Source organism: Phytophthora cinnamomi (genome assembly GCF_018691715.1).
Source record: "Phytophthora cinnamomi strain GKB4 chromosome Unknown Contig40, whole genome shotgun sequence".
Classification (NCBI taxonomy): domain Eukaryota; phylum Oomycota; class Peronosporomycetes; order Peronosporales; family Peronosporaceae; genus Phytophthora; species Phytophthora cinnamomi.
The window spans coordinates 238276-250162 of record NW_027150973.1 but is presented as its reverse complement, the minus strand read 5'-3'; the positions used below and the strand labels follow the sequence as shown (position 1 = coordinate 250162).

General features: G+C 50.7%; 1 protein-coding gene across 1 annotated transcript; it reads left to right on the top strand.

Moving 5' to 3' along the window:
* Window positions 1–5318: 5318 nt before the first annotated feature.
* On the top strand, window positions 5319–9170 carry IUM83_14945 (putative secreted RxLR effector protein; the record flags this gene model as incomplete). Its single annotated transcript, XM_067939725.1, has 3 exons — window positions 5319–6269; window positions 6340–6417; window positions 8136–9170. The coding sequence occupies 3 exons, from the start codon at window positions 5319–5321 to the stop codon at window positions 9168–9170; spliced, it is 2064 nt and encodes a 687-aa protein (XP_067791401.1).
* Between the last annotated feature and the right edge of the window lie 2717 nt (window positions 9171–11887).

Sequence of the window (11887 nt, the reverse complement as noted above, 5' to 3'; positions counted from 1 at the left end):
CTCGACGTGGAGATAGTGATAACATGGCAGAAGCCGTGCGTCGTGCAACGGCGAAGTTAGCGAGCAAGAACCCTGAAGGTCGCAAGACGCCGAAGTTTAAAGAGGTTCAGGCAGAGTTGAAGGAAATCGAAAAAATTCCAGGGAAAACGATAGAAGCGCCGGAATTGGACGGATATCCCGACCCTGTCATTTGGACTCATCTCCTCTCCTTCAAGAACACATCGCGCCGCTCGAATTACATTATCGAGACGTACAATGCAGACCCAGAGTTTTCCAAGGAGCAAAATTGCTACGGACAGCGGGAATTGGGTAAGAATCCGAATTTTTACGTCCAAAAGTTCACGAATCTGAGTTTTTCGGGGCTGGAAACGGAAATTCGTCGGTATGCAACGGAGGCTGCGAGTCGTCGGCAAAATACTCTAAGCAACCCTTGATGAGGCATGAAACAAGATTTCTATGTGATGGCTTAGTTTACTAATATTCAGGATAAACTGCTCAACAAGTAGACACATGTGCTGTACATAAAACAAATATATCCATAATATCCAAGTAATGACACGTCGTCGCTACATGCGATGATAACGATTCTTAACCCTTTAATGCATAGTGTGTCGGAGGCAAGCTGGAGACTACTGGACGCTTACAACAACCAATTCGTGCGTTTATTACGCGAAACGTTTTCCAGCATCCGAGATTCGAGTTTTTACTCGTGTTTGAGTCGATAAGGCAATTCAGTCGTTAGTGAAGCGCACTATCTCATCAAACTGCCGAAGGATTGAAGAGAAGGCCTGTAAAAACGTGTAGCATCTTCAGGCTAAACTTAACGAACTTGTTGTGGTTGATGAGATCGAGGACGAAACTCCTTTCTGTTCAATTGCAAAGTGTTTGAAACGACCGATGCGATGCTCATTTTTCAGAGCAGATGAGGAGAGCTCAGCCACCGATTTCCTCACTCGTCACCCCCCGCCTTTGTGGTCTCTAAGTTGTCGTCATGGCTAGTCAGCGTGGCCTGCGGGGCCCTCAAAGAGGTTCGCCGCAGTTGCAGCGGTGGCTCACAAGGTTGATAGTGTTTAGTGCCGGGCTCTGCGGAGTTGTGCTCTTCAACTTTCGGACGACGCGGCCCAAGCTTTCGCCTTTTCAGCACTTAATGGCTCGCCAGCGGGCCCTACAAGCGGATACAAATCAATATGACCACACCGAAGCCATTCAATTACTTCGTACCAACATAAATGACGATCCTATCACTTCCCCCAGCATGAAGAAAGGTTTCGTGACCTCTGCAGCGATGGGTGCCGGGGAACAACGCACAATTCAAGGCGAGGGTGAGATTAAACAGGGTTATAAAAGTGTAGAGAATGAGTTGAGTTACCTGGGTGAGCACCAGGACTGGAACACGACATCGACTTCAGATGAGATGCCAATACATTCGAATCACAATGAGGCCAAGATAGCTGAAGCACACGCGCATTCGGTGCAATTTCTACCATCGGGTGACACAACAAAGCGCTCGCTCAAGTGTGTCGGGTGGCGAAATACTGGCGACTGTAACCCCGACGGGCCGCGCGAGCCTCACAAAGATTTGACATGCTACGATTTCGTGCCCAAGAACGCCTCGGGGTACTGCGAGATTGAAGATACCAAGTCAAACGAACGCTTCCGCGTCATGCGTCATCCATGCAACGTCCTGCGAAATCGTGTGCCATTTCGATGCATCAATGCCCCTGCCTTCGCTAGATTTCGCGTCCAGGCGCATGACGCGTTGCAAGATGCCTCAAGTTCAGACTTCAGATTGCCCAACATTGCCGTTTCTACTCGGCCTCCTCGTGACGGAATCGTTATGGTTGTGTATCCGAAGTTGATACCAAGTGCATTCGCAACCATTCGTGCGCTCCGTGATATTCTTCGCTGTTCACTTCCAATTGAAATTTGGTTTCGACCGGATGAGATGAAACTCGCCCCTGAAGCTCTAACTCCTCTTCATCGTCTAGCAAAGAACACATCAGTCGGTGAGATATCCTTCCATCCGATCACTGACCCAGCTGCAAAGCGTTTCGTGGCGAAAATCTACGCGATCTACCACAGCTTCTTCGATCGGGTGCTGTTCCTCGATGCAGACAATGTGCCGGTACGTGACCCGAACTTTCTGTTCGAATCACCCGAATTCGTGCAGAGTGGAGCGATCTTTTGGCCTGACTTCTGGCACCCGACCTCAACAATGTTCGGCCTGCACAACAAGTCGATGCTGTGGGAGCTATTGGATATGCCGTTTGTCGACATGTTCGAGCAAGAGAGTGGTCAGTTGGTAGTGGATCGACGGAGACACGCTGCTCCACTCGAGCTCGTAGTGTTCTACGCAACTCACAACCCAAACTTTCTCGTTCACTATAAACTGGCATGGGGTGACAAGGACTTGTTTCGCCTGGCGTGGCTCAAGTTGAATGCTACATTTCACATGATTGAGACGCCGCCTGCTATGGCAGGGATGATGACCAGAACTTCAGCATTCTGTGGTATGACGATGGTACAGCACGATACAAATGGTGAAGTTCTGTTCTTACATCGCAATAAGCACAAGCTCACTGGAACCAACAATGCTGGGAATTCTGACGAGGAAGAAACAGAGTTGGAACAAGAAAGCTCATTTGAGTTTGGCCAGAGCGAACAAGAAATTGATGCCAGTGCGTACCCGGACCCGGCAATCTGGAAGCACCTGATGTCTTTCGATCAGGGTTGGAGTCGTGATCACTATGTGGTACAGGCATTCACGACTTCATTGGACTTCACTAGGAAACAAAAATGTTTTGGCAGACATTCGTTATCGAAAAGTCCGCAGTTCCGTGTTCAATCATTTGTGGATTTTGCATTCGGTGGTCTCGAGACTGATCTGCGGCGTTTTGCTAAGGAGGCAGCTGGATTCAGTTAATCAATCAAACAAATAATATTTGAGATAGAGCACATTTTATTAAAAAGGTTACGAGTTGTGTTCACGATACTGAGCTGCCTCCATTGCAAACTTGCGCAGGTACGTCTCCATACTGGAAAAATCCAAATCGATAAACCGTTGTGTGTAAAAGTTAGAATCTCCATCGAGATCACTGCGGCCAAAGCATCGCCGCTTGTCAGAAAACTGAGGCTCCCAGTGGCCCCAGATAATGTAGCTAGAGCGCGGTGACGTGTTGCGGAAGGATAGCAAATGTGTCCACATCGCGGGATCTGGGTACTCAACAGCATTGGTCGTATGACTCGAAAAAGCGTGTGCGGGCTTGTCCTGGGTAGGCTTTCCGGTCAGTTTGAGCTGGTTCCGATGCAAAAAGGTAACTTCCCCCTGGGGGTCGTGTTGCACCATCGTCATACCGCAAAATGATTTTCCATAGACCTTGCCAGCCACCGCAGGTGGAAACTCGATCATGTGGAATGGAGCACCCAGCTTGAGCCACGCAAAACGAAATAAGTCCTTGTCACCCCATGCAAGTCCAAGTCGACTGAAGTAATCGGGTCGGTGTTTCGCGTAAAATGCCACAAGTTCGATCGGTCCTGCATGCCGTCGTCGGTTAATTAGCAGCTGGCCGCTTTCTTGCTCAAACATGTCCACGAACGGCAAGTCCAGTAGTTGCCACACCAGTGAATTCTCATCGATAAAGAAAATCGAGTGTTGCGGGTGCCAATAATCTGGCCAAAAGACCGCACCAGTGCTTAGAAACTCGGGTGTCTTAAAGAGGTAGGTTGGGTCTTTGACAGGAACGTTGTCGGCATCGAGGAATAGAACCTGCTCGAATCCGCTGTGATAAATTGCGTGTATCTTGGCTCCGTATCGAATAGCTCGAGGATCGTTGATTTCCCTGAAGGTTATAACCTTTGCGCTGCCATTTGCAGCCAGACCTTTCAATGGATCGAGAGCTCCGGGAACACGATGAATCTCGTCGGGACGAAACCAAATTTCAATAGGAAGCTGGCAGCTCAGAATCTCTCGAAGAGCGCGGATTGTAGCGTACGCGCTTGCAATCAGCTCGGGGTACACCACCATAACGATCCCTTGGATTTTGTCACTGCTTTCGTTCATACCCAGAAGCTTAAATCCCGGCACAGAGACTTTGTTGACGACTTGCTGCGTTTCAGCTCTGAAATTCGTAAATCCTGGAGCGTCGATGCAACGGAAGACAACCCCTGGCTTTCCTGTGGCACACGTGCGCTTCATCACGCGGAACACTTCGTGGGTTTCTTTATCTTCGACCTCGCAGTAGCCCGAGCTACCGCCAGGTATTTTGCTGGTGCAGTCTTTATCTTGTTCGGGTTTTCGCGGTCCATCGGGACTGCACCCTCCTGTTGCTTTCCACCCGCGACATGCCAAGCGCCGAACGCGTGAGGAGTTCGACGGTACATCCGTTGCAGCAACATGAGATTCATTGGTCGCAGCTGCTAGAAGTGAAGCAGCATTGTCCGTGTAGGTTCTGAAGTACATGATGTCGTCCAGAAGAATGTCATTGCGGAGATGCATCTTGTTTGGACTTTGGGTAGTCAACGCGATGCCCAGTCCAACATACAGGAGATTGCCGAGTACCAACACAGCAAGTAGAAGCGGTCTCCATCGCCGCTCTCGCTCTGTTCTGGCAGAAACGACGCTCAACTTGGATTCGACACGAGCGCCCATGGCGGAACCAGTGCTAGAAAATGGCGAGGTGGAGTCGTCAATTTGGAGAGTGCGTAAGGTACCTCGACGCCCTGGCTCAACCAGGTATCTTTTCAATCTTCACAGCGCACGTCATCGCTGCTTGAACGTCAGCAAACCGCAGTTTCTAGGTCCGCACAGGATCACACCCACTTGAGTCACACGGATCAGGTCCCGTTCATAGATTGTAGATGCATACTGCACATGTATACTGCCGCTGCTACTCGTGACTTCAAGCTGACGGACACCGGTCCCTGGATATCAACATCAGCATGTGCGTCGCATCATCACAGTGGTGGAGCAGAAGCCAACGAACGGGTAGACATTGACGTTGGTCCGTCGAAACCTGTTTTATGTTGTAGGTTCGTTATGCGCGGCACACTCTGCACAAGCAGTCTGGAAGGCGCCAAAACGCACAAAGTGGACGCCATGCTCATTGAGCAGAACCAAGCTGAAGCGAATTCGATCTCGTCCCCGCCTACTGTCAGTCTTGTACTCATGCAGCATGAGTCATGTATGGTATATTCCAACGATGCATGTCTCCCAATAGAACGGCAGTTCACAACGAGCAGTTGTCCGTTATTTGATCCCGTGCTATCGTAGCGGGTTCTATACACGTGCACCCCATTAACCTGTCGAACTCCCTGGAGCTATGGCCCTGTCCGCCCGCCGCAGAGCGCGCTTGCCGCTGCTGATCGCCCTGAGCATCGCCGGCATCCTCGCGTCAACTGTCTACATCAACTCGAGGCTCGTCGGGAACCCTACCATCGGGCTCAGCGACAGCTTCGACGCGTTCCGCAGCAGAACATACAATCTGCGAGCTCAATCGGTGAACAACGCAGCTCACGACGCCAGCTTTGCTCGATTCTTGCATCCGAACTCGCCGTTCTACCAGCGTGGGGACAACTTCGACTGGAGTGTAAGTCGCCAGCAGGGAATCATTGTCTGCATGCACGACGGGGTGCTGGACATGGGGCTGTCGCTCATCCGCGAGCTGCGTTGTCTTGGGAACCGAGAGCTCATCCAAGTCTATCACTGTGGGGAGGAGGAGCTGTCAAAGAGATCTGTCGACCTCATGTTCAGTCTCGACGACCGTGTAGAGCTCGTGGACGTGTGCTCTGATCTATCAGCTCGAGGTGTGATTTCCGCAAAAATGGCGACAAAGTTCCGCAGTTGGTGGATCAAGCCGCTAGCAATGTACCAAACAGACGTTCGACACGTGATGTTGCTGGACGTGGACGATGTGATCGTGAGGGACCCCGCGGTAATTCGAGAGCTTGATGGCTATGTGGAGACAGGCACCACGTTCTTCTACGACCGTGTCGTACACAAGAAGAAGTTCCTCGACGGGAATGACGGGGGCAGATATTATCTGCGCAAGCTGATGCAGAAGTTTGACTACGACAGATTTAATGTCTCTACGGCGTTTGCTCCGTCAGATCACGTACGCAACTCGTTCGCTCTCAAGGGGAAGTCATGCCACGAAATGGATTCCTCTATGGTAGTGATCGATAAGGAACGAGCTGGGAAGACTGTTATGGACATTATGCTCTGGTTTATTACCGAAGAGCGCTTCCGTTTTAAATACTCTTGGGGGGATAAGGTGAGATTCATTTGTGTTTTCTTTACACATCGTTGCTGCTTCTTGCAAATATATTGACTTTTTGCTGTAGGAAACGTTCTGGCTGGCGTTCGAGCTGGCGCACATGCCGTACTACTTCTCTCCCTGGGGGGTCAGCGTAGTGGATTCGGTACCCAATGAAGACATGCAAAAGCACCCCAACTCGCTCTGCGGAAGTATTTTACAGTTTCTCCCCGTGGACAACAATGAGACAGAAGTCCTGTACGTGAATGGCAAAGCGCTTATCGATCCGTACCCTCAGGGCGTTGCGTATGTTCGCAAGGCCAAGCAGAACAATTTATTCAACATGCTTCCGACGCACATGACACCGCGCCAGCGGAGGAGAGAAGTGAATCGGACGGCACACCCACACGAGAAATTCAACATTGAGTGCCTAGTGGGTATGGGTTCCACTCCCTTACCAGATTCATTTCCCCATAAGCTCTTACGCCGTCGATTGCATTTTTTTGGGATCGCCATGAACGTTATAGGTTCATTGCAGGCTTGTGAAACATTCGACCAAGAGGAAGTAGAAATAATTCGCACTTAAGGAAAAATTAGGCCTATTATGAATTGTTTTATCCGCTACCCTGTTGAAGCCTCTAATGCAAACTCTCGGAGCTGCAATTCAAGGCCGCCAAAGAGAAGATCAGCAAACGCTTGAAAATGAAAGTTTTTGTCAAAACTTCGAGGGCCATTACACTACATATCGCTGCCACCGGGGAACGTTTGCTGGGCCTTTTTTACCGACTACAATGTAGCCTGAAAGTGCCGAAGTATTGCGGAAGGCGAAGAAGTGGGTCCCTCTGCAGGTGGAGACGCAAATTCATCAACAAGCAACTGTTCATGCGCTGCGCTGTCGATCTCTGGTAGGAGTTCCCCCAATAATTTACGGTGGTGGTCTTGTCAAAAGATTGCACCCGTCTTTATAAACTCAGGCGTCTCGAAGAGAAAACTCGAATCCTTCACGGATACGTTATTGGCGTCGAGGACGAGCACTTGCTCGAAGACGCTGTTGTAAATCGCGTATATCCTTGAAGTGTATTCGTTTGCTGTTCGGTGTTATATGGCGGAAAGAAATCGCGGGAGCGGAAGTGCTCTTTGCTAGCCTCAGCAGTGATTGTAACGATCCTGGTGTCGTCTGCATCTCGACTGCAGAGAACCAGATCTCGAAGGGTAGTTAACAACTGGTGGAATCGCGAAGCACACGGGTAGTGGAATAAGCGCTCGCAATCAACTTGGAATACACCACCATCACAATACCCTTTTGAGACCGATGAGTGCTGTTAGGTAAAACAAAATTCCGGCTTTCGGTCTTCTCCACTGCAAATTGCGCTTCGGCACGGAAGTTTGCGAATCCAGGAGCATCCACGCAACGAAGTATGGCTCCGCCCTTTATTTTTGCGCAGGTTTGCTTCATGGCGCGGAAGGTTCCGCGAGAATCGAGATCTTCAACTTCGCAGATGCCGGACACGTTGACTGGGATCAAGCTGCTACAGTTGAGATCTTCGCACGGATTTCGGGGACCATCGGTGCTACATTCTCCAGTTGCTCATCACCCAAGACACTTGAATTGGCATAATTGCGTCGGACCAGATGGTAGATCATGAAGCATGGCTTCTGGTGCTTCGGTTTTGAGGTTTGGCTTGCCGCTGTCGTCTCGATCGAATAAATTTGGTACCAAAACTGTGCAATTGCTTTGCGAATACAGATCCAGTGCTGTCTCTATTGCACCGGATGGCAACCTGTGCTGCCCAGGTGTCTCCACATCTCGGAGGCGATGCAATAACTAATAATCAGCGCACAATCACCCGGGAACTTTTCATTCTCCTTCGCTCTCGCCCGCAGGACGCCGTGAAGGCGGCCGTTAGTTCGCAGAAAGAGGCATTGTCAGCACCCGAAGACTTACCTATGAAGCACTCCGTCGTCCGCAACATTCGCTCTCCTCTGCTGGCTCTGATGGTTGTCGCCAGTATCGTCGGCACGACCATTTACGTCAACATCATGCTTGCCTGCAATGCCTCCATCGGTCTAAGCAATAATTTGGGAGTAAGTCCGTACAATCGCTCCCAAGAACGCTGGAAAATGGACACCGTAGATTTTGAAAACAGCGTCTCCAAATCCACGCACCCGACTACAGCGAATTACAGGCGAGGAGATACTTTCGACAGGAGCGTGGGTCGCGAGCGAGGAATCATCGTGTGCCTGCACGACGCGATGCTGAGCATGGGATTGTCGCTCATTCGTGAGCTACGCTGTCTTGGAAACCGAGAGCTCGTTCAAGTGTATCACTGTGGAAAACAAGAGCTATCCCAGAAATCTGTCGAGTTGCTGTTCAGTGTTGATAACCGCGTCGAACTTGTGGATGTATGCACTGATCTCTCAGCGCGTGGCGTGATCTCCACCAACATGACAGCCAAGTTTCGGAACTGGTGGGTCAAACCGCTCGCGATGTATCACACCGACGTACGCCATGTGGTACTGTTAGACGTGGACGATGTGATCATGAAGGACCCGGCGGTTCTGCGGAGTCTGGACGGATACGTGAACACGGGCACTACGTTCTTCTACGACCGAGTCATCACCAACCGGAGATTTCTGACTGGAAACGATACAGGAAAAGTGTACGTCCATAAACTGCTGCACGAGTTCGACTACGCCAGATTCAACGTGTCCAGGGGCTTCAGCCCATCGCGTCACATGGTTAACACGTTTGCTTTCAAGTCCAAGTCGATTCACGAAATGGATTCCTCCATGGTATTGATCGATAAGGAACGAGCAGGGAAGACCGTCATGGAAATCATGCTCTGGTTTATCACCGAAGAGCGCTTTCGTTTCACGTACTCGTGGGGAGACAAGGTGGGTTATTTTATTATTCATTGATGTCATTGTTGCATGGAACCTCATTTTAGTTCTTGTAGGAAACGTTCTGGTTGGCGTTTGAGATGGCACACGTTCCGCACTTCTTCTCGCCCTGGGGAGTAAGTGGGGTGGATTCCATGCCCAACGAAGACATGAAGAAGCATCCAGATACACTCTGCGGAAGCATACTTCAATATATGCCAGTCGACGGCAATGGGACGGATGGTCAACCAGAAGTGTTGTACATGAACGCCAAAGCGCTCATCGATCCGTATCCGCAAGGCATCGAATTCATTCGCAAAGCCAAGCAGAACAATTTGTTCAACACGATTCCGACGCTTATGACACCTCGTCAACGGCGGCGAGCGGTTAACATGGCGGCGTATCCCGGCAAAAAATTCAACACCGAGTGTCTCGTCGGTTTGGGCGCGACGCCTTTGCCAAATTATTTCTCGCAGAACCCCCTCCGGCGCCGGCTTCACTTTTTGGGCATTGCAATGGGCGTACTCGGGTCTTTAGACAATTGTAAGGCGTATGATCGTGGTGCAACCTCTTGAGTCTGAACAAAATTTGCGACAACTTTACGCATAAATTAAGTTACGTTGCAGACTTAGAAATCTTTTGGTTTCGAAGTTCTGCTGCTTTCGCTGCGGACTCGCGCAGGTGCGATTCTAGCCCGGCAAAACTAAGATCTGTGAATTTCTGCGTGTAGAAGTGTGGATTTTTGTGCAACTCGCGTCCACCGAAGCATCGCTGTAGCCCGGTGAATTTGTTCAACGAAGCATGCTTCGTAATGATATACTCAGAGCGTGGAGAGGTGTCACGGAAGGAGACTAAATGCGTCCAGATTGCAGGGTCTGGGTATTCGTCATCTTCGACATTGGCTTGAACAGTATTCTGCTGTGCGGTTAACAGCGCCTTTTTCAAACGGACGTCAATGTTCTGAGGTTTAGCCTCCCCTGTAAGCTTCAGTTGGTTCCGATGCAAGAAGACAATGTCTCCAGTTGGGTCATGCTGCGCCATCGTCATCCCACAAAACAAATTCCATTTCATCTCACCCGCTACAGCAGGGGGCGTGTTGATCATGTGAAATGGTGCGCCCAGCTTGAGCCACGCAAACCTGAAGAGGTCCTTGTCTCCCCATGCCAGCTTAAGACGATTGAAGTAGTTTGGCAGGTGGAACGCGTAAAACGTTACAAGCGCAAGAGGAGCTGCGTGCCGCTTTCGGTCGATAAGTAGCTGGCCGCTCTCTTGCTCGAACATGTTGACGAAAGGCATGTCGAGCAGTTGCCACACCAACGAAGCTGGATTGATAAAGAAAATGGTGTTCTCAGGGTGCCAGAAGTCGGGCCAGAAGACAGCACCGGTCTTCACGAACTCAGGTGTCTTGAACAGATAACTCGGATCTCGCACAGGCACATTGTCTGCGTCTAGAAACAACACCTGCTCGAATTTGCTGTGGTAGATGGCATAGACTTTGGAGTTGAATCGTAGCGCATGCTGGTGCCGTATCGCCTGAAAAGTTATTTCTCCGTTGGACTTGTTTCTTGCCAAATCCCGGAGTGGCTCAAGCGCTCCTGGAACTTTGTCCATTTCATCGGGACGCAGCCAAATCTCGATCGGCAGCGAACAACCAAACTCGTACCGAAGCGCGCGAACAGTAGCGTAGGTGCTGGCCACGAGTTTCGGATATACTACCATCACAATTCCTTGACGCAAAATTGGGTTGGAGCTGCCCGTGTTCGGGAGAGCATACCCCGGTACCAGAGCCTTGTCCACAGCTTTCTGCGCTTTGGCTCGGAAGTTAGCGAACCCCGGTGCGTCGACGCAGCGTAATGCTGCCCCCTTGTATCCTTTGGCACAAGTTCTCTTCATTACCTTGAACCTTTCATGCGAGTCCAGATCCTCCACCTCGCAGTACCCTGACGAGCCATCTGGAATTGTGCTGTTGCAGTCTTGGTCGTTGCTGGGTACCCGGCTTCCGTTTGGACTGCATCCTGCCGTAGCTCGCCACCCGATACATTTCAACTGTCGAAGTTGTGAGGTGTTCGACGGGAAATCGACAACTCCGTTTTGTGTCGCGCTAGCCTCGATCTCGCCACCGCTTGTCATATTTACTGGAGGACGTTCGTGGCCATGTCTCTCCACTTCAGTCAATCGTTTGTTGCGCTGGGAAATACTTGCGGCTGCTCTGCCTTGAACCGTGTTGGGGTCTCGCAACGTCCAGCTCAGAATAAGACCGGCGTACAGCAGGCTGCTCAGCAACATCACACCCAGCAACGCATGTTGCCAGCGTAGAGCCTTCGCCATCTTCGACTCGCGGTGTGGCTGCATCGCCGATCGAGTCGGGTGGGTATTGTGGGTGAGAGAGAGGTTTGAGCTGTGAAGGGCGGAGATATGCTGGCTAGGGTGACCCGAAACTTTTGCAGCCCGAATCAAAGCGTGCGCTAGGATAATACATGGAGATTGTCAGGTTGCAACGAGAGTCCACCCCGTGGACAGCTGCAGAGCATTATTCACACTGCACTTCGTGATGAAGGTAGAGCCCCCACTTTATAATAGTAATTTGGCGGAGTCCGGCGGTCAACGTCTCCTAGAAGTCTGCACTCGTGCTGTGGTGACATTCGCGTGTAAGGGTAGTGCTTCCGAGCTGAGCGATCTTCATTGAGAGCGCACGCGTCCCCGGTGCGGTTTTGATCTGGGGAGGAAGATTTGACAGCTCATGCCCACGTGAAATG